The sequence below is a fragment of the Hordeum vulgare genome, chromosome 7H (genome assembly GCF_904849725.1).
Source record: "Hordeum vulgare subsp. vulgare chromosome 7H, MorexV3_pseudomolecules_assembly, whole genome shotgun sequence".
Lineage (NCBI taxonomy): Eukaryota > Viridiplantae > Streptophyta > Magnoliopsida > Poales > Poaceae > Hordeum > Hordeum vulgare.
Genome location: NC_058524.1, coordinates 492,890,710 through 492,913,581, shown reverse-complemented (window position 1 = coordinate 492,913,581; position 22,872 = coordinate 492,890,710). Strand labels below are relative to the sequence as shown.

At 47.4% G+C, this 22,872-nt stretch overlaps 1 protein-coding gene across 1 annotated transcript; it reads left to right on the top strand.

Annotated features, from left to right (window-relative positions):
• The first annotated feature begins 9,971 nt into the window (after positions 1-9,971).
• Positions 9,972-11,139, top strand: LOC123410355 (chitinase 1-like). The gene has a single exon (XM_045103282.1). It carries the CDS (start codon positions 10,020-10,022, stop codon positions 10,881-10,883), a length of 864 nt encoding a protein of 287 aa, XP_044959217.1. The 5' UTR covers positions 9,972-10,019; the 3' UTR covers positions 10,884-11,139.
• The last annotated feature ends 11,733 nt before the right edge of the window (positions 11,140-22,872 follow it).

Genomic DNA, 22,872 nt, shown 5'->3' with positions numbered 1-22,872 from the left:
GAAAAACTAGTTTCAGCTCTTGGAACATCTCATATGCACCGTGTTGCTCAAAACGCCTTTGGAGCCCCGTTTCCAAACTGTATAACATGCCACACCTAACCAGAGAGTAGTCACCACTCCGCGTTTGCCAGACGTTCAGAATATCCTGGGCTGTTGTGGGAGCGGGAGGGTCACCTAGCGGCGCATCAAGGACATAAGCCTTTTTAGCTGCTTCAACGATGAGCTTCAAGTTGCGAACCCAGTCCGCATAGTTGCTACCATCATCTTTCAGCTTGTTTTTCTCTAGGAATGCGTTGAAATTGAGGTTGACGTTGGCCATCTACAATATTTATAAAGACAACTTTTAGACTAAGTTCATGACAATTAAGTTCATTTAATCAAATTAAGTATGAACTCCACTTAAATCGACATCCCTCTAGTCATCTAAGTGATACATGATCCATGTTGACTAACCCGTGTCCGATCATCACGTGAGACGGACTAGTCACCATGGTGAGCAACTTCATGTTGATCGTATTCAACCATACGACTCATGTTCGACCTTTCGGTCTCTTGTATTCGAGGTCATGTCTGTACATGCTAAGCTCGTCGAGTCAACCTAGGCGTTTCGCGTGTGTAAATCTGGCTTACACCCGTTGTATGCGAACGTTAGAATCTATCACACCCGATCATCACGTGGTGCTTCGAGACAACGGTCCTTCGCAACGGTGCACACTTAGGGGAATACGTTCTCGAAATTTTAAGAGGGATCATCTTATTATGCTACCGTCGTTCTAAGCAATAAGATGAAAAACATGATAAACATCACAATGCAATCATATAGTGACATGATATGGCCATTATCATCTTTGCTCTTTCGATCTCCATCTTCAGGCATCGCATGATCATCATTGTCTCTGGCGTGACACCATGATCTCCATCATCGTGTCTCCGTGAAGTCGTCACGCCAACTACTACTATCACTACTACTATAGCTAACCATTAGCAATGAAGTAAAAGTAGAAAGCACATGGCGTTGCATCTCATACAATAAACTAAGACAACTCCTATGGCTCCTGTCGGTTGTCATATTGATCGACATGCAAGTCGTGAAACCTATTACAATAACATGATCATCTCATACATCATACATGCAACATCACAACTTTGGCCATATCAAATCACATGTCAAACCCTGCAAAAACAAGTTAGACGTCCTCTAATTGTTGTTGCAAGTTTTACGTGGCTGATTTGGGTTTCTAGCAAGAACGCTTTCTTACCTACGTGACAGCCACAACGATGATATGCCAAAGCTATTTACCCTTCATAAGGACCCTTTTCATCAAATCCAATCCGACTAGAGTAGGAGAGACAGACACCTGCTAGCCACCTTTATGCACGGTGTGCATGTCTGTCGGTGGAACCAGTCTCACGTAAGCGTACGTGTAAGGTCGGTCCGGGCCGCTTCATCCCACAATACCGCCGAAAAAGAATAAGACTAGTAGCGGCAAGCAATTGGAAAATCATCGCCCAAAAACCTTTTGTGTTCTACTCGTGCATAGAATCTACGCATAGAAAACCTGGCTCGGATGCCACTGTTGGGTAACGTAGCATAAATTCAAAAAAATTCCTACGCATATTCAGATCTTCCTATGGAGAGACCAGCAACGAGAGAGGGGTGAGAGCATCTTCATACCTTTGAAGATTGCTAAGCGGAAGCATTTTTAGAACGCGGTTGATCGAGTCATACTCGCGGTGATTCAGATCGCGGTGTGATTCCGATCTAGTGCCGAACCACGGCACCTCCGCGTTTAACACACGTGCAGCCCGGTGACGTCTCCCGCACCTTGATCCAGCAAGGAGGAGGGAGAGGTTGGGGAAGATCTCCGGCAGCACGACGGCGTGGTGTCGATGGAGAGACGAGGTCTCCCGGCAGGGCTTCGCCAAGCACCGGCAGAGAGGAGGAGCAAGAAGAGCAGGGCTGCGCCGAGGGAGAGGGAAAACTGCGTGTAAAACAGCCCCGAAACCCCCACTATATATAGGAGGAGGGGAGGGGGGTGCCACCCCTAGGGTTCCCACCCTAGGTGGTGCGGAAGCCCCCCCAGATGGGAGGTGCGGCGGCCAGGGCAAGGGGAGTTGGTGGCGCACCCCTAGGTGGGCCTTAGGCCCACCAACGCCTAGGGTTTCCCCCCCTCTCCACCTCCTCCGCCTTGGGCTGAGTGTGGGGGGTGCACCAGCCCACCTAGGGGCTGGTTCCCTCCCGCACTTGGCCCATCTAGCCTCCCGGGGTCGTGGCCCCCTTCCGGTGGACCCCCGGGGCCACTTCCGGTGGTCCCGGTGGTCCCGGTATGTTACCGGCGACGCCCGAAACACTTCCGGTGTCCAAAACCATCCGTCCTATATATCAATCTTTACCTCCGGACCATTCCAGAGCTCCTCGTGACGTCTAGGATCTCATCCGGGACTCCGAACATCCTTCGGTAACCTCGTATAACAATTCCCTATAACCGTAGCGTCATCGAACCTTAAGTGTGTAGACCCTACGGGTTCGGGAGACAGGCAGACATGACCGAGACACCTCTCCGGCCAATAACCATCAGCGGGGTCTGGATACCCATGGTGGCTCCCACTTGCTCCACGATGATCTCATCGTATGAACCACGATGTCAAGGATTCAATCAATCCCGTATACAATTCCCTTTGTCTGTCGGTATAGAACTTACCCGAGGTTTGATCGTCGGTATACCTATACCTTGTTCAATCTCGTTACCGGTAAGTCTCTTTACTCATTCCGTAGCACGTCATCGTGTGACTAACTCCTTAGTCACATTGAGCTCATGATGATGTTCTACCGAGTGGGCCCAGAGATACCTCTCCGTCACGCGGAGTGAGAAATCCCGATCTCGATTCGTACCAACCCAACAGACACTTTCAGAGGTACCCGTAGTGCACCTTTATAGTCACCCAGTTACGTTGTGACGTTTGATACACCCAAAGCACTCCTACAGTATCCGGGAGTTGCACAATCTCACGGTCGAAAGAAAAGACACTTGACATTAGAAAAGCTTTAGCATACGAACAATACGATCTAATGCTACGCTTAGGATTGGGTCTTGTCCATCACAACATTCTCCCAATGATGTGATCCCAATATCAATGACATCCAATGCCCATGATCAGGAAACCATGATCATCTATTGATCAACGAGCTAGCCAACTAGAGGCTTGCTAGGGACACACTGTGATCTATTTATTCACACATGTATTACTGTTTCCTGTTAATACAATTATAGCATGAACAATAGACGATTATCATGAACAAGGAAATATGATAATAACCATTTTATTATTGCCTCTAGGGCATATTTCCAACAGGAATGATCATGAATATGCATCAAGTTAAAGAATTACTCTTGAAGAACAGGTTACAGATATCAACATATCTGCTAAGGGTTGAACCATTCGGGTTTACCCTATATGCCAAGTCATCGGACTTGTCATAACCTCAATGCATCAGCTGAGGGCTAAACCATCCGGGTTTACCCTATATGCCAAGTCACCGAACTTGGTCATATCATCATCTTTATAACAACACCTTTTTTTAACACCAAACACACACACTTACTCACACTTGGTTTATGCGGAAATATCAGGACGTAGTTTAAGCAGGATTACACAACTGTCCTTGACCGTGGACACGGCTATTCGAATAGTTTACACTCTGCAGAGGTAGTATGCTAGACCCACAAGAAACGGGAAACTTCCGTGTCATCCACGACTCGCGGTATATCACATATACCCGAGGTAAGTACCCGATCATCATCTTTCCCCTGACGATACTAGACAAAGAGGTCCACTCGATTGGTACCCAGCCCACATGTTGTACATCTTACGAGCATTGACTCTCGACAGTATCAGCCATGCGGGGACCAACGGTGTGCCTGGAACTCATAATAATGGCATAGTCGTCCTACCTGGCACGACCCCATCACGAGAGTGACAACAATCACTCCCGTCACTAGTAATGTGGCTCTTTGCTAGCACCGACCAGAGTAATCAACAAAGCCCCGTCCCATAAAGGGGTATCGTGGTCGTACTGGTAAGGTTGGGACGGTCGACACATCATAAATCTAATCCCATTTCCGAAACCATACTCACACAAAAGACCGGTGCATCACTTCACCAAAAGTGACCACCAACTCATCATCACCCTCGGGCATTAGTGGCACCCGACGGGGTTTTTATAAAATCTTATTTAACTCATCATCATGCTCATGATAATATGCTTCTATCTTTACTTGTCAACATGGTATTAGCATGACCCTCAAGGGGTAGGGTCAAGCTCGATGCAATGATCCTATAACTCTACTAGTCAGCATGACAGTAGCATGATCCTCATAGATGGTAGGGTCAAGCTCATCATGCTTGTGCTCCGAGGAGCCATATGTATAATATCATCGTCATGCAAGTGCTTTGAAGAAGCCTTCGGTACCATCACACCAATGATGAACCGGCATTGTGATCACATGCAACGGAAAAGTACTTGCTATTCTAGCATGCATCAATTCATATGCTTAAGTCATGGTCAAAGGGCTGCTTGCCTTGCTCACGTAAGTCCTCGGGGTCTTCGAGGTCTTCCGCTCCGTCTCCGAATACTCCGTCTACCATCAACTATCGTCGAAAACAGCCATAGTAAGCCACACATCAACCAGAATAAAAGTGTTCTATAAATAGAAGTTTTATTTTTCTTGGACCTCTCTGGTCATAAGAAAAATACCTGAAGCTTCTCAGAGGAGATTTGAATCATCAAGGATTTTTGAATAGGTGAAAGGAGCAATAGGTGATTATTGAAGAAGTCAATAGAAAACATTCTGTTAAAAATGAGTGGAGGCACCCATTTAACAGAGAATGATTTTAGAAATTTTTAGGAAGTGGTTTCACTGGATTTGGAGTTGAAATGAATACCCTAGGGATTTTACAATGATAAATAAATAGAAATAGGAGATATTTATTTATTGCAACAGAATCAGGCCACACAAAAATGTTGACCAGGGTTCTAAAAATAGAGAATGATTTTAGAAGACCCTAGGAATTTGAATCACTCCATTTGGAGTTGACTTGCATCCTATGGGATTTTTGCAAGACGGAGTTTTCAATATCCAGATTGACATTTGAAAAATAATACAACACGAAAGGTGCTTAGAAAATGTGCAAGGCATTTATTTGGATAGGCCTCATTTTTAGGATCCTGCAGAAAGTTGAATCAATGAAATAGGAGTCAGAATGAATGTAATATTTATTTTTGAAGTTACAAAGGAAAAAGAAAAGCAACAAAAGGCTACCAAAGGGGGTTATGAAGCGCTCGGGCGCTAGATAGGCAGGTCGGCCATCCCAGTTGCACGGTCTGGCGGCAACAGAGGCCACAGGGTGGCGCATCCCATGAGGGCGCGACCACTTAACCCCACGGGGCCCGGGCCATAGCCACTTACAGGGGGGCCCTCCTGCCAGGTCCATCTCCTTCCTCCCGTTTGAACAGCAGGAGGCCAAGGAAGCAGGACCCGACGGCAGGTGCCCATCCCGCCGCTCTAGTCACCACCACGGCGGTGCTCTGGATGCCTGAGGCTCGGGAGGAAGAGCTGCCGCCGCCACGAGGACCCATTCCTGCGGGGGGGGGGAGGAACTGCGGGGCAAGCTAGATCTTTGCCGCGGTGGGCCAGCTTCGGCTAAGGAGGAGGATGGTGCCCCGGCCGCCGGAGAGGGAGGAGGGAGAGCGGGGGGGATCTGCGGTGGTACGGGGGCACTCCTGATGGCGCTAGGGAGAGAGAGGGAATCTGAGGAGCCCGGTCGCGAGCATGGCCGAAGCGGCCATGGCGGCCACGGAAGAAGAAGTGCTGCTCAGGGCAGCCTCTGGCTGGTTGGGGAGGTTTGGGAGATTCCAGGGAAGGAGGGGAAGAAGATGTGAGGCAGCAAAGTCTTAGAGGACAGGTTAAAGGAGAGGGGCAACGTGGTGGAGCTCGGGAGCTCTTTGAAGCTTCCTGGCATGGCAAGGACACGTGCCCCTGGACACCTTGGAGCCCAGCCAGCATCGGGGAGGAGCTTGGACCAATCAAATGGGGCTCGCTGGTGCTCTGAGACATGCTGCAACGGTTGGAAACAAGCTGCAGCAAGAGGACAAGTGGTAGAGCACCATTATTGCAGGCTGAGAGCGTGGTCACCATGGCATCCCGTGTCTACATGGTCCCAATGGCCAGTCCAACATGTCTAGCACGTAGGGCTCTCGTGCAAAAAGGGAACTCTGGAGTTTGGCAACTAGTAGTGTTGGGTTGAACTAGTTTTGACTGCTGCAAAGTTTCTAACAGCAAACTTAGAGCTGACAAAAGTGGGTCTTAGGAGGGGAGCCTTGGGGAGAATTATGTCTGGCAGTGTTAATTATGCAAGAACTACCACACTGCCAAATTTGAGATCAGTAGGAGGAGGGTAGCTAGTACTTGCTGTACAAAGCCACATTTCACCCAAAAATGAACTTGAAGAGGTGCTGCTCATTTTCTCCACATGAGCATGCCATATATTGGTTCTAAATGAAGCCTTGGCATATATAAATTGCTCTAGAAAGAGTTGGGGGTGATAGCTTAAGCAGAAGTATGAGAAGAGAGGTAAAACAGTGCTTACAAGGGTGAAGATGAGAGAAACTTACAAAGGGGCCTTCTCCAATAACTGACCAGTGGCCATGGGAAAGTTACTGGAGGTAAAATGTAACTAGGTGAGGCTGTGGTAGAAAGTTGAGCTCAAGGAATAAAGTGGAAGGGGCAAAAGAAGCCAAATTAGTGAGTGCACACAAGGTGTTTGATCTGTGGTTAGGCTATCATATGGATTCCAATGGCTATGAAACTTAACAGAGTCAAATAATAGATGCAAATAAGCTTGCACACCAAATTTGGGATTTGCTGGAGAAGTTTTCCAATGTAGACTTGAAAAACCCCAGAAATGGGCAGAAATGGGTTTCTGCTTGGAACCTTATTAAAATAAATTCCCACAAATCCAATATTTTGTGTAGGGGCATTATTTAAGCATTAAGGCATGCACAAAAAGTTTTAGGATAATTGGGGAAACTTTATAATGTAAAGTTTACCAAAGTCAGAAATCAACAGAGAGGGTTTTGAGGGTCTTAGGACAAGTTCCTCTATTCTCCTTGATGTACCACTTGGTGTGGATGCCTCATTGGACTATTGGAACATGTCCACCAAATTTGAGTATAATTGGAGACACTTCACAATGTAAAGTTGCTCAAATTTGATTCTGGACAGACAGGGTTTTAGAGTGGTTAGGGTAGCCAAATCAACTTGGATTAAAATCAAACTTGTCAAGATCATCAAGAATATCATATATGACATGCTAGAATTTTACTGGAATTTATTGAGAATATTTCTTATAGAAATATTCCAAAAGCTTGAAATAGGCACGAATGGTTTTGGAGGGGTTTGCCCAATATTTTGAACATGACCATGTGTTGAAACTCATAAATATGGAATAATTATATCCACCGAGTTTCGCTGGATTTTCTTAAATATTTTGAAAGCAATAAAGATAACTTTGCTTCATAGGAGTCCATTTCTGGCTTTCCAGAAAGGCTTTCAAATAAAATAATAAAATAACTTTTAAAATAACAATATGGTGGTTTTTGGAAGACACTTTGATAATGGGTTTTGAATAAAATACTTGATGCAAAAGAAATTCCCTAATTTGAGGGCTTGTAGTTCAAACCTCATCTCAGGGGTTTGAAAGTTTAATTGAAAGAAATGCTTTTTGGTGAAAATAGATATTTATCCTAAACACATGGCATGATCATTAGGCAGGAGATCATGGAATGAGGAGGTGATTAGGAGGATGGTAAGAATTAATGGGGAGCAATCACATGCAATTAAACAAACAGGCAAACAATAGTCACTCCAAGCATCACAAGCATTCACAAAAAAATTAATTGGTCCTAATTTTTTAAATAAGTTAGTTAGTCAGGGAAGCCAAAAACAGGGTGTGACACTTCTCCTCCTTCTCCTTGTGCTAGATATTTGTTATGCACTAGGGGAAGTAGGAGTAGCGACCATCATCGACGGTCAAAAAATCGGTGAGGGAGTGTCCACCATATATGAGAGAAGAATAATGCTGACTGTTGTCGTGGGAGTCGCTTCTCCTCCTTCTCCTTGTGCTAGATATTTGTTATGCACTAGGGGTAGTAGGAGTAGCGACCATCATCGACGGTCCAAATATCGGTGAGGGACTGTCCACCATGTTGCCGCTGCATATTGAGTAATAGTGATCTATCATATAAGTTTCCTGATAGTTGCCTCCAGTTTCCTGGAATTAGGAGTATTTTCCTGGACTTCGAGATATTAGTACTCAAAATGTGCGGCTACTAGTGTGCGTATTAAACTACAATCACATCTATTTAGGAAAGATGGTAAGATTTTTACTATTTGTCCTCGGTGCATCTTTTGCATACATTAATTTTTAAGCTAAACTTCATTGCTAAGTATGTTACATCTGTGTATTGAACAGGGACTCCCGATGAGTGTTGTTCCTCGTTGGATCGAGTCTAAAGGTCGCGTGCTTCAGTCCGGGATAACCTTGTGTCGTCTTTGGATATGACGATCATCACCGGAGCCCTATCAGATATGACAGGTCACGACGTGAAGGAGTCTGCCACCATGAGTAAGGCCGCTTCGACCCACATGCATCGTCTTCCTTCTCCTTCTTTCTTTTCTTTTTTGATATCGTCTTCCTTGTCCTAACACCAATGCATATACATGCATGCACAGCACTATCGGACCTCTTTTCAGGCTACCAAGTGTTTCTTTCAATGAGTAGACTAGGGTAGTAATATAGTATCTCTACTCTACTGTAGTACATGTATACGGCTGGTTGGTCGCGCGTGTATATATATTCGTATACAAAGTAGTAGTAGTTGTATTGTTATTTACTACTACTACCAGTACTGTTTTGTCAAAAGAAAACAATAGAGGATGCAAATCTATAAAAGCAGTAAAAGTTAACAGTAGCGCTGGTAATACTTACCAGTAGCATGGTTTAGCAACAACGTTTTCTATGAGCAAACGCCACTACTATAGTTATCAATAGCACTAGACTGGGAAGCGCTACTGCTAACACTACTTACCAGTAACGCTGCCCATACCAACGGTATTACTAGTGGTTAGCTGTAGCACGATAGGAGTAGTGCTGAGTTTTCTATAGTAGTAGTGAGCAGTCGCACTATCCGTTTCGGCTTTCGGGAATAAATGGTGCACGACTCCATTCGGTTGCCGGCGCAGCTCGTTTCATACATGCCGCGACCTCGCCTCCAGCGCACTAGTACAGGAGAACTATGCTTTCTCAAATGTTAACCGGAGAAGAGGTGACGACATGACGAGATGGTTTAAGAGGCCAGACTTCGCTAAAGAAAAGGTTAAGAGGTCACACTCAAACTCACGGATAGTACACCTTGCATGTGTCTTCACTATCGTGACTGGAAAAATCTTTGACATCCTGTACGCCCGGTCAATACCGTACGTTAGTATAAGGTGGAATTCTACGCGTAAGAGTGGCCTAACAAATTAATGCCCGAAGAGAATGTGCCGACAACCCACGAGGGCATATCGCACTTGGCGTTCTCGTCCAGTGTAATTAGTCTGAAAGGTTCCGCAACTGAATGGGCATGTGATTGTGATGTCCTAGTCGCCTGGGTGTACTGTACCCAACTTCGGAGCATGGAAATCTCTGCAGCGTCAGGCTGAGAGCAGCTGCCATGAGAGCTAACGTGTGACGATGTTCCCGCGCGTCGCCCGAAGATCCGTCAAAACAACGACACTTCTCACAGATGCGGAAACTAGCAGCACGCCATTGTTGACATGGTCTGGACGTACGTGGCATGCAAGCGGCCGCACGCGAGCCAGCGCACAGCCGCTATAAATTCGGAGAATGTCTATCATGCATGTCATTTGGTCGATCCACTGAGCTAGATTTCATACGATCCACTGAGGTAGCCAACCATGACGAACGGGTACCTCTTCCGGGAGTACATCGGCGCGCAGTTCACCGGCGTCCGGTTCACCGACGTGCCGGTCAACACCGGCGTCAGCTTCCACTTCATCCTCGCCTTCGCCATCGACTACCTGGCGAGCCAGCAGTCCAAGCCCACGCCGACCAACGGCGTCTTCAGGCCGTTCTGGGACACGGGCAACCTCACCCCTGCCGCCATGGCCGCCACCAAAGCGGCCCACCCTAACCTGAGCATCATGGTCAGCCTCGGCGGCGACACCGTCCAGAACACCGGCGTCAACGCCACATACGCCCCGACCTCCGTCGACTCGTGGGTGGCCAACGCCGTGTCCTCCCTCTCCACCATGATCACCCAGTACGGGCTGGACGGCGTGGACGTGGACTACGAGCACTTCGGCACCGACGTCGACACGTTCGTGGAGGGCATCGGCCGCTTGCTCACCCAGCTCAAGGCCCGGTTCCCCAACATCCGCACCTCCATCGCGCCCTACGAGCACCCGGTCAACCAGAAGTACTACCAGCCTCTCTGGAGGAAGTACTCCGGCGTCATCGACTATGTCAACTTCCAGTTCTACGGCTACGGCGCCAACACCAACGTCGAGTACTACATGCAGTTCTACAACGAGCAGGCGCGCAACTACCCAGGTTCCGGCGGCTCCAAGTTGCTCGCCAGCTTCAAGACCGGCGACGTCACCGGCCTGCTCTCGCCGGATCAAGGGATCAGCGCGGCCAAGGAGCTCCAGCGGCAGGGCAAGCTGCCGGGGATCTTCATCTTCTCAGCGGATAGCTCTAAAAAGAGCCCCTACGGGTTTAAGTATGAGACCCAGGCGCAGCAGATCGTCGCCAACCACTAAGTGCTGGATCCGAACCATGTTTGCGGCGCACAAATAAGACTACTTTGCTGCATACAGCATATATACGTACAAAGCGCCATGTATCCCGGATATGTACGGGGACTAAATAAATGTCGTGTACGTACTCAAGCTTGAATAAGCAGCGGTGCGGCACCCTACTTTGGTTTGCTCTACATGATGTGTCTTTCGTGTGAGTGTGAAGTATGTCTGTATGCATGTATGGGACCGCCAATACATTAGGAGCCTGATTTTTTTTTCTTGTGGCAGTTAAGTATCTGGGCCGTTGCATAAAAAAATGGAGGGTTGGATGATAGTCTTCAACCTCCGAACCGTTCTCTGAACCGAGGCATGTTCCTCCACTCCTCCGAAAACCGTCATCCGACGCAGGCCGGACACAGGTATCTCATACATTTGCTTTTGCTAAAACTTTTGCATCCTTGAAGTCTATCGCACACGGTTATCCCCAGTGTGTGGGATGCACACCCACACCCCCCATCTATCGCACAACATGGCAAGGCAACGGTTCTAATCTCTGTTTGTGAAAGCAATTTTTAACCGTGTGAGATGGCCTTAACTGTACCAGTGCTAGTAAACGTTTGGCACATGGCACAAAGGGACAGAGTGGGGAAGGAGAGAGGGAAGCAAGAAGAAAGAGAAAGAAAGAAGAGGTATTGAGGTGGATGGAGGTCATGGTTCCGAAGTCGATGGCAATTGCACTGTAGATACATACTATTAAGCCCATCTGAACTATGTCACATGTTAGCAGGAAATGTGATAATGCCATCACACACACACTTTGAAAACAAAGTTGTGTGCCCCAAGTTCAAGCGCGCGCAATGGAGAACTTACTTCAGTCAGGCCACCCCCCCCCCCCCCCCCCCCCCCGCGCCGCGCGCATGACGAAGATTGCAAGGATAAGCTTGCATTACTGCTAAACCCCAGCTAATTTTCCATCTTCGGCTCCCCCCATTCCCCTCCTCCCCTCCTCCTTCCTCGTTGCTTCCGCGTGGCAATGGAGAGGAACCCTAGCCGCCGGCCCCAGTCCCTCCTCCTCCGGCCTCTCCCTCTCCCTCGCCACTGCCCCGAGTAGCCGTTGGGCAAAGCGAGGCCGGCATGGGTGACGACGGGGTCGCTCCCTCCCCTCCTCGAGGACCCCCTGGCCGGTACGGGACAGCTGGCTGCCGGAGGCACTAGGCTATGGCGGGGCTCGGTGACGCAGATCCAAGCGCTCCGGATGGCGGCGGCCCGTCAAATCCGGGAGTTCTTGTGGTGGCGTGGTGGCTTCCATGGTGGGGCGCGCCTCGCGCGGATTGTGGTCGGCCGACGGCTCGATCTGGCTCCTGGCGGCGCGGGCTGCGGGCGGCTGCTATGGTCCGGCTTCTGGCTCGGCGGCTCCACGTGGTCATCCCGTCGCGGGTGCGTGGCAGTGCTCCTCGGGTAGCGGCGGTTCCCGCGACGGCTCTGCCTCGGGCGACGCAGCTCCGGATGGTGAGGAGGTGGTGGTGCGGCCATTTGGAGGCGGGCTGGCACGGCGGTTGGCCGCGGCGTTCTCTCGGCCCAGACTTGGGCCATTTGGGGCTCGATTAGGGTCTGGGTGGGCCTGGCTTGGCTTCGCCTACGCCGGCTCCGATGGACATAGGGGGTGGCTCGTGCGAGGGGTTGGAGAGACGACGACACAACCACTGCAGCGCGACAACAGGAGCTTCACGAGCCGTTAAGGGCTCAATCGAGCCTACATGTGTGGTGTGTTCCCCTTGCTGCGTCCGGTCGGTGACCGTCGAGGGCGGTGGAGGTTGTTCCCTCCCGTGTGGCTGCTGACTCTGTTCCTCCTCGTTCTCGGTTGTTCCCTCTAGGGCCCGTCGGTCTCGTTTCGCTCTCCATGATGAGACGGCAGTGGTTTCTCCTAGATCGTGGTAGCGCATGTTGGCGTGCGGCACGTTTGGTGGAGCGTGACGGGTCGGTAGGGATGGGGGCATGTGGTGAACAGGAGAAATCCTTGTCGGTGTGCGTGGCACCGACGTGGCGACGCCTGTGGGCGCCGTCGTTCCTTCCTGAAGGGCGTCGGGTATCCCACTCACCCACGCCCCTCCGCATACGACGGAAACCCTAGGATATATCTGGGCAGCAGCGTCATCACCGTCGCATTCCTTCCTAAAGGTGTTGCTTGTTATGTGATAGTCTGAAGTGTTAGGAGTGTGGTCGATTTCTTCGGAGGGCGCAACAGTTTGGGATCAGCCTCGTTTTCATCGAATCGACTGTGTTGTCTTTATTTATTTTTTAATTTCTCTTTTTTTGGCATTCTTGTGCTGCGTGTTCCAGCATGGAGGTCTTTAGTGTATTGGATGGTTGTTATATCTATATAGCGGAGCGAAAGTCTATTTCGTAAAAAATTTGGCTTTTCTAATCTCCTTAACCTTTCTGCCCCTCCTTTAATTTGGTTCACACTCCACGAGTGTGCTATTACATCCATGTGATTCACATAACTCACTTGTACACAAATGTTACGTCACACATAGTTTGATTGGGCGACTCACTCAAGGATGTACCGGAATGGAGGGTACACGCTATTAGAAGATATCCATGGCGTACGGTGTCCTTGTTCGTGATGTTTGCAAATACATTCTAAGAGCATCTTCAATAACTTTTGTATACTAGTACAAATGCCCGTGCGTTACAACGGGCTATAAATTTAAAAAAAAAAATCGGTTTTTGTATTTTTTTATTATAATTAATTAATTTTATATAATTAACAGTTTCATTTGCAATTTTGTGCATTGCTTGTGCTTGGAACAAACATAACGACTTGTTATACAGAACACACACAATCTTAGAAAAGTATGAGAAATGACTAGTAAGGAGATGAGAATATTTCTCAAAAAATATGAATAATAAGATGTAATATTGACTTGAGATGATGAAAATATTAATATGTCATAATTTGAACTAAGTTTTCATCAATATTTGTAAAAACTTCGTAAGATTAACCTGTATTAAATCTCGATCATTTTTTTTGCTGAAAATAAAATTGCCAGTTCAAATAACCATAAAATAGGAAAACAAAAGATAAAAAAAGAAAAAATCAATTAATAGCCACAGATAATTGAAGAAGCGTGAGCTATTGGATTTCATCCATCCATGCATCAGTTTGATTGGATTGGAGAACAAAACGAAGGCTGCAAGCTCGCACAGGTCCGTAAAAGGAATTAATCAGATTAACAACAGTCGATGCTAAAAAAGAAAATAATGGACAACGGCCAACAATCTCGGTTGCCAGATCCGTAAAAGGAATGAATTAAAATTAAATCCGTAAAAATCACCTGCAAGCTCGCTCAGCCGCGGTCAACAGCCAGCGGGGGGGCAGCTACTCCGTCCACCACTTTACCAACACCATCGATGCTAAAAAAACCAAACACTGTCCTCTTTCCATTACTCTCCTCCTCACAGCCTTTTTTCTGGGTAAAAAAATAAAATAAACAGAACATCATCCTCCTTCCATTGCTCTCCTCCTCACAACGTGAGCATATTTGTGCTCACCTAGTAGCTTCCAGCACAATCTCGTCTGCCTCAGCTCGTCGCCCGCCTCTTCACTCAGTAGTGTCGCCACCTTGCGGCCGCTGGCACCTAGTTGCCCTCCGCCTTGCTAGCGCCATCAACTGCCGTCACCAGGATCGGCGAGGCACTTACCGGCCTGTTGCGGCGAGGCCTGTGGGGGAGGGGTGCGCGAGGCCGGTCTGGCACATCGGTGGCCTGTTTAGGGTCGTCCCCAGCGGCTGCTTGACGGCTCTGGGCCTCCGGATTGTGTCCAGCCCACCCTCTGACGGTGCCTTGCTGTGGGGTGTGCGTGCAGTGGGGCTGCCCGCGGAGGGGGCGATTTGATTTTGAACCACCACTTACTTTGGACTTTGACAATTTGCCACTCTTTATTTTGCCATTTGATCTTTTGCCATTTGTTCACACAAAAACAATACTTATAAATGATACACATATTATATGCACAATAAAGTGGACAAGTATACCCCGTATACCACTTGTGTGCCTGTTTGCCACGCAGAGGACGAACTCGATCCCCATCTCTCCCGCACGGCAGTCCACCCGCGCCGTGGTCGCACGCCGCGCCGCGTTCGCCCGTGCCTCGCCCCCACCCGCGTAGTGACGTGCCCGACGCCATTCGGCCGGCCGCCGGCCATGCCCGCGCCTGCCCGCGCCGAGGCCGCGCGCCTCGCCCCTGCCCGCGACCACCGTGCGGCCTGACCAGCGCCCTGTGCCCGGCCTCCGTGCTCTCGCCTGTACGTGGCCGTGGTCGTGTCAGGCCGTGACAGTGCCCGCGCCCGCGCCGTGGTCTCACCGCTCCTGCGCCTGGCCCATGGGCGTGACAGGCCGTGGCCGCGCCCGGCCGACAGCCGCACGGCGGTGCCGCGCCTGTGGTCGCCCCTGGCTGCTGCCTCGTTGCGCTCGTGGCTGCCCGCTGGAGCGGCCGTGGCCGTGCCCGCTTGCTTGCCCGTGTGGTTGCTCGTGCTGCTGCTGCTTGCTTGTCCGCGCCCACACGTCCAGATCTGACTCCTCTCTGTCCCCAGCCTCGTCTACTCAATCCCCTGACTGCAACCTGCAGCAAGACCCACGCTGGTGAGCCATCTCCTCCGCGTGCGTCTCCCCGGTCTCCTCTCTCTCTTCTCACACTCTCCGTTCTCTCTGAAACATGAAGCAACAACTCCACCACAACAATGGCGCTGCCCATGGATCTTAGAGCAAGCTAACAGGCGCGGACTACGGGTTGATTTCTAGTAACTGCGGGGGGTGTTCTACAAAAAACGAAACGAAACGTTTTTCTGTTTGACTTAAACATCGAGTGCGGGTTAATTTTAGAAAACATGAGGGACTTTTTTATAAAAGCGCCGTGACGGACGACATATTCCAGCATGGAGATCTTTAATGTATTGGGTGGTTGATGTATCTGTATAGCGGGGCGAAAGTCTATTTCGTAAAAAAAGTTGGCTTTTCTAATCTCCTTAACCTTTCTGCCCCTCCTTTAATTTGGTTCACACTCCACGAGTGTGCTATTACATCCAGGTGATTCACATAACTCACTTGTACACAAATGTTACGTCACACATAGTTTGATTGGGCGACTCACTCAAGGATGTACCGAAATGGAGGGTACACGCTATTAGAATATATCCATGACGTACGGTGTCCTTGTTCGTGATGTTTGCAAATACATTCTAAGAGCATCTTCAATAGCTTTTGTATATTGGGTTGCTAAAAATTTATTATAACAAAAGAAGAGAAGTTTTACAAAGCTAATATTTTTTTATAGCCTTTGTATATTGGATTATTATATTTGTACAAAACAAACAATGACATATGAGAATAGTTTGTCATAGAAACATTACACACTAGCATACGTACATCTATATCTCTACAATTAAAAGCACGAGAGGACAGATCCAACTACAGATCTGGACCGTCTTATTACATCATCAAGGACCTAAAATCTTCGTTAACGAAACTAGACAGTTTTAGTTAGCGCTAATTGCCCATCCCACGTGAAAGGACGTGGATGTCGCCTAGACGGGGGGGGGGGGTGAATAAGCGCTTTAAAATTATTAAGGTTTAGGCTTGAACAAATGCGCAATAAAACTAACGTTTAACATGTCAAGCACAAAACCTACAAACAACTAGGCTCACCTATGTGCACCAACAACTTATGCTAAGCAAGATAAACAACTAAGTGATAGCAAGATATATTACAATAAATAATATGTCTATCACAAAGTAAAGCGCATAAGTAAAGGGTTCGGGTAAGAGATGACCGAGGCACGGGGAGACGATGATGTATCCCGTAGTTCACACCCTTGCGGATGCTAATCTCCGTTAGAGCGGTGTGGAGGCATAATGCTCCCCAAGATGCCACTAAGGCCACCGTAATCTCCTCACGCCCTCGCACAATGCAAGATGCCGTGATTCCACTAAGGGGCCCTTGAGGGCGGTCACCGAACCCGTACAAATGGCAAACCTTGGGGGCGGTCACCGAACCCGTACACGTGGCAACCCTTGGGGGCGGTTACCGGTACCCGTACAAATTGCTCGGGGCAATCTCCACAACCTAATAGGAGACCCCGACGCTTGTCCGGAGCTTCACACCACAATGATTGAGCTCCGAGACACCACCAAGCTTCTAGGACGCCAAAGCATCCACGAAGAACAATATCTAGGGTACTAAGTACCAAAGGTAATAAGCTTCTCGAACTTCACTTCCACGTATCACCGTGGAGAACTCAAACCGATGCAACCAATGCAATGGCAAGAACACACGAAGTGGTCAAGTCCCTCACACTCAAATTCCTCCACAACAACAAAAACTATGGAGAAATATGAGAGGAAGAACAAGGAGCTCACAAAGAACTCCAAGAGCTAGATCCAAGGGGTTCCCCTCACATAGAGGAGAAAGTGATTGGTGGAGATGTGGATCTAGATCTCCTCTCTCTTTCCCTCAAGAACAAGCAAGAATCATTGGAGGGATTGAGAGTTAGCAAGCTCTAAGAATGTCAACAATGGAGGTAGAACAAGAGCTCAACGGATAGCACAGGCCAAGGGGGAAGAAGACTCCCTTTATACAGTGGGGGAAGGAATCAGATCGTTACCCCCACTTACAGCCCAAGCCCAGCGGTACTACTGCTGGCTGCAGCGGTACTACCGCTGGCACTCCAGCGGTACTACCGCTGACCAGGGGCGGTACTACCGCCAGCTAGCGGTACTACCGCTGGCTGCAGTGGTACTACCGCTGGCACTCCAGCGGTACTACCGCTCGTCCCAGCGGTACTACCGCTGGGCCCCTGGTAGTGCAAAGGCACTACCACCGCCAAGAAAGTCTTCGCAAAAAGGTCCGACGCAGTACAACCGCAAAGATGACGGTACTAAAAACTTGGAGCGGTACTACCGCTGGCCAGGGGAGGTACTACCGCTGGACAGCGGTACTACCGCCAGCTCTAGCGGTACTACCGCTAGGGCCAACGGTACTACCGCCAACTCTAGCGGTACTACCGCTAGGTCCAGCGGTACTACCGCTTGCCACTGAAACAGCCATAACTTTCGCATACGAGCTCCGAATCGAGCAAACCCAAGCTTGCTGGAAAATCTTAAGACCATGCAGATATGAAAATGCCAATGATATAGAGATGTGAGTCATCTATGAATGAAGAACCGGCAAAAACTCCAACATCGAAAACATCATAGTAGATGCATATGGATTCCGTTTTCGATGAACTCGAGCTTGTCACGAAGATGACCATAAGCTCTAAAACTCACAAAGAGAAACACCAAACAAAAACCAAGAAGTATGATGCAAGGATGCAAATGGTTTGAGCTCTCAACGAACGATACGATCAAGCTACTCACTTGAGAGCCCCCCTTGATAGTACAACAATCTATCCTAAACGGAAAACCTATCAAGGGCAAACCTATACGTTGCACCTCGTCCTCTTGAGCTAGATGATGATGATCTTGGCTTCCTCAAGATGGACCACCTTTCTTGATTGAGTTGGCTTGATGAAGACTAGTTGATTGCTCCCCCATGCTCACTATGGGTGAGCCACTATTTAGCATATCTTCACAAGTCCATTGCCACCACAATGGACGGCAAGCTTCAAGCATGATATCTTTGTGTTGATCCACTTGAACTTGCACATCGTAATCTTGATGATGATCACAACTTGATGTCATACTTCATGGGTTGTATGAGATCTTTCCTTTGACGCAAGCCCATGGAAACACACCTAACCCCCACGTAGAACTCTCACGACGACCATGGGTTAGTACACACACGAAATGGACAATGCTTACCATACCATGGGATCACTTGATCCCTCTCGGTACATCTTGTACGCTTTGTGTGTTGATCATCTTGATTTACTCTTTGTCTGAGATCTTGATCAACCATGTGTCTCTATGACCATACTTTGGATAATACCTTGAATACCATCTTGGTCATCATATAAATTCCTTGAACCCAACAGATGGACTTCAAGAAGTGCCTATGGACAAATCCTATAAATGTAACTTAAGGCAACCATTAGTCCATAGGAATTGTCATCAATTACCAAAACCACATATGGAGATATATGCTCTAACACCACGTCGTCTCCCGGTCAATCGCCCCGCTCGCCCGCCTCGCCCAGGTCGCCCGCCCCCGCCCGCATCGCTCGCTCGCCCGCCCCCGCCCGCATCGCTCGCTCGCCCATCCTCGCGCAGCCGCCCGCCCCCGCACCGCCCAAAGCCGCCCGCATCGCTCGCTCGCCCCATCCTCGCGCAGCCTCCCGCCCTCGCACCGCCCACAGCCGCCCGCCCCCGCACCGCCCGCAGCCACCCGTCCCCGCACCGCCGCATCAGCCCGCCGTCGGTTCTGCTGTCGCATCGCCTGCACGGCGCGGCGCTTCTCTCCCCGCCGGTCTCCACGCCCCGCACCCCTCTCCCTCCCGTCGGGGCTCCTCTCCCTCCCCTCCGGCCACCCTCTCCGCCTCTCCACCACCGCCGCGCCCCACGCCACGCCGGACGTCCTCTCCCTCCCGCCGACCCTCCTCTCCCTCCCCGACGGCCCTCCCCCCGGACATCCTCTTCCTCCCACCATAGCCGGGCAGCGGGTGCCGCCTCAGCGCTGGGAGAGACAATCGCCCAGGATTCTATTTGACAGTTCGGTCAGGATAGGAGGAGGGGTCATCATTTTGTCTGCCTGACATTCCAATTTGAAAGTTTGTGATGCTATTGTTAGCAAATCATTCTTGTTGTAAATCACAGGAGCGGATGTGCACAGCTATGAATAGCATCACGTATAGTGTCCTACTTCGCAGAACCATAGTGTCTCTTTGTTCAATTACTTATATGAAATATAATTGATTCTTTTCTCATGGTCTGTCTGCTACTTTATGAAGAAATTTTGTGTAGTACTAACCCTGGAGAGATTGCTGCAAGAAACAACTACATTTAGCATTTTAATAAATCAGTGAGCTAATTCTATAAAGAAAATTTCTTAGAACTATCGTATATGCTTGGAGCAATGAGGTAATTTTGTTCCATGTGAGTTTCTTGCTCTTGAGTTTCCTCATTTTGTGTTTTCCCCATTTTGTAGGTTATAAGCCTTGACTCCCTAATTCGACATTTGTTAGAAAAGAAGTTGTTCGCAGTAGATACCATTTTATATACGAGGAATACATTTGTCTTCTTTTATTTTTGGTTTCTATATATATTATGTACTGGTTATACTGAATCATCTATTACTAGGGCATAACCAAGTGGGTAAGATCAAGGCTTTTGTGATCAAGGATTTTGTTGCTTCTCCAACAGCATGCGTGGTTTTTCGCTATATAGATTGAAACTAAAACTTGTTCAAGTGTGAATTAATGTATTGATCTCAATTTTATTACGCCACATCTGTAGATGGAAATTAAGTTAGTGTGTTAATTTAAAGTACTATTTACTACTTTTTTTAGAGTTTTAGATCTGGCCTCTTGTATGGAGAAGCCTTTTTTTCTCGCAATGATGTTTGCAGCTGAGATTTCAGACAATACGGACAATGGATGGACTGTTGTTTACTACTGATGAATGCAATAATCATGTACTTTTTTTCATTATCAAAGTCAAATGCTTGGTGAAACTACCCAATGGATGAACTGGTTGTTTACTACAGATGAATCATGCACACCTTATTCTATTCTTTTCTCCTATTCCATTGACTGAAAGATCTATAATGTTTGCTTGTTACTTCTGTGAGCTCTTTGACAGAAATATTAATAAAGCCCAATTCTCTATGAGCATGAATAATCTTTCGTTTCATACATAAAAATCAAAATGTGGTTACAGTTCTGGGATGTTCGGTTTCTTTGTTAGCATGTGTGTGTGCTGCTTGCTTGTCTGTTGACTGGGTGGATTGAGCCTCGCATGGTAGCGATGTTGGGGGCCAAGGGTCATCGAAGATGGGGATGTCGGTGTCATTCCAAATGAGCCTCCCTTGGCATTGACTGAATCCTGCATTTCTAGCAATCTTTGATTGTTTTGATTGATTTTTGATTTCACTTGTGCTTATGTAATCTGTCCAGGCACCATCATACGCAAAGAGGAGAAAGTCTGTCGCCACAAATACAGAAGGTGGACTATCATAAATCTTAATTCTTGGCACTTTTTAGGTGAGCCATCTTAGAGTGCCAAGATACATATTCCTGTAATAGAGGCATGCGTCAAAGCTTTTCAGGCCAACCATCTTCGACAAAGCTTTTGGTTTAGGCACATGGGAGGGCGGCACTCCCCAGTACCGCACAAACTTGAATATTGGATGGATCCCTGAAGTACTTCTGAGTGTTCCTTAGGACAGGGGGAGGTCAACGGTGCAGCTTCTTCCCATAGTAATGCCCTTGTGCCTCAGATGGTATAGTTTGCCTTTAAGTAATACTTTTTTGAAAGTTAGATTTTATTGCTTCTAGCCTCTGCACTATCATGATCATTCTGAGAGCATGGTAAATTTTCATGAATAACTGGTAGCTTCCTCTCCTTTTGAAAAATGTGAATAATGTATCTACATCCAACTATCTTTATGAGTAATGCCACTACAATGATTATCACGTACATCCATGAGTCACCAAACCAAAGTTGGCGTCTTCATTTGTATTTCTCCGATTTTAGATATATAGTAGGGAGTCTTTTTTCTTATCTCTAAGATTTACTGAGTGGTTAATTTATTGTATTAGATGTAGATATTTATATGGCATCTGATTCAATGACTACAAACCGAAGAATCTGGACTGATTTGTTGATTCTTCACTGTCAATGAATATCATATATCATCCTTGCATTCAATTGGTAAATTTTGTTGTTAGATTTTTTTTGCAGATCAATATTCATAAGAAGCATATAGTGTGGCATTTCCTTTTGTCGGTCTTCATAGTTGCTCAAGATAGTTACCGTTGAAGTTTGACAATGGCATCTTCTCATTTTTTTAGATGATACTTGATTTTTCTAATAGTTCTTCACTTAATTTTGTTGATGCGGAAACAATTCTTATCTAAATGCTACTTTGTTTATATGTGTACGCAGAATTGACATGCACCTTTTAAATGGTCCATTATCCCACTAGGGGAATCTAATTTCTGACTGGATTATATTGTAATACTAATATAATTAAAAAATCAAATAGTTGTATATTTGACCCGACTTTCAATGTTCGTAGCTAGCCTGGAGAGTTTGCTCATATACTGAAATTTATTTACAATGCATTATAATTGTTTGGGCACTATGCATTGGGGAAGTGTGCAATTGATAAGAGATTATATAATTGATGCAAAGATGTGTGATATTTGTTTTAAAAGGAATATTTATTTATGAAGAGTGATGTTTTAAATTATTTATACGAGGAAAAAATTAGGTACTATGCACTTCGTGTGAAAGTTCAAGAAATTAATGATATAGTTGGCTAGAATTTGTTAGGTTTTATATAAGATGTGTTAATAAGACGTGCGTTGCACGTACAATTTACTAGTGTATACTAGCACAACTCGGGTCCACGTACACATGTACATACGCGTACACTTACACACATGTAGCACACACACGTACACATGCATGCATACACGTCCACATGCAGCACACACGTACACATGCAACACACACGTACACACACGTACACATGTAGCACACACACGTGTACACATACAAAAAAACACGTACACGTATACACGTGCACACACACAGCACATGTGCAACACACACTAATAGATGGACCCACCTGTCATTGAGACAAAGTAAGGCTTTAGGAGGCTTGCTAAAAATTTACAAAATGGCCTTTGACTTGGCAAATATGCAAAGTATGGGTGCATATATATTAAGCTTTGTAAAAAACTTTGGTGAGGGATCACTTATACAAAGGCTGTTGGAGAAGGTTTTTTGATCAAAATTTGTAAAATAGCAAATGAGTGTAAATATACAAAGGCTGTTGAAGATGCTCCAA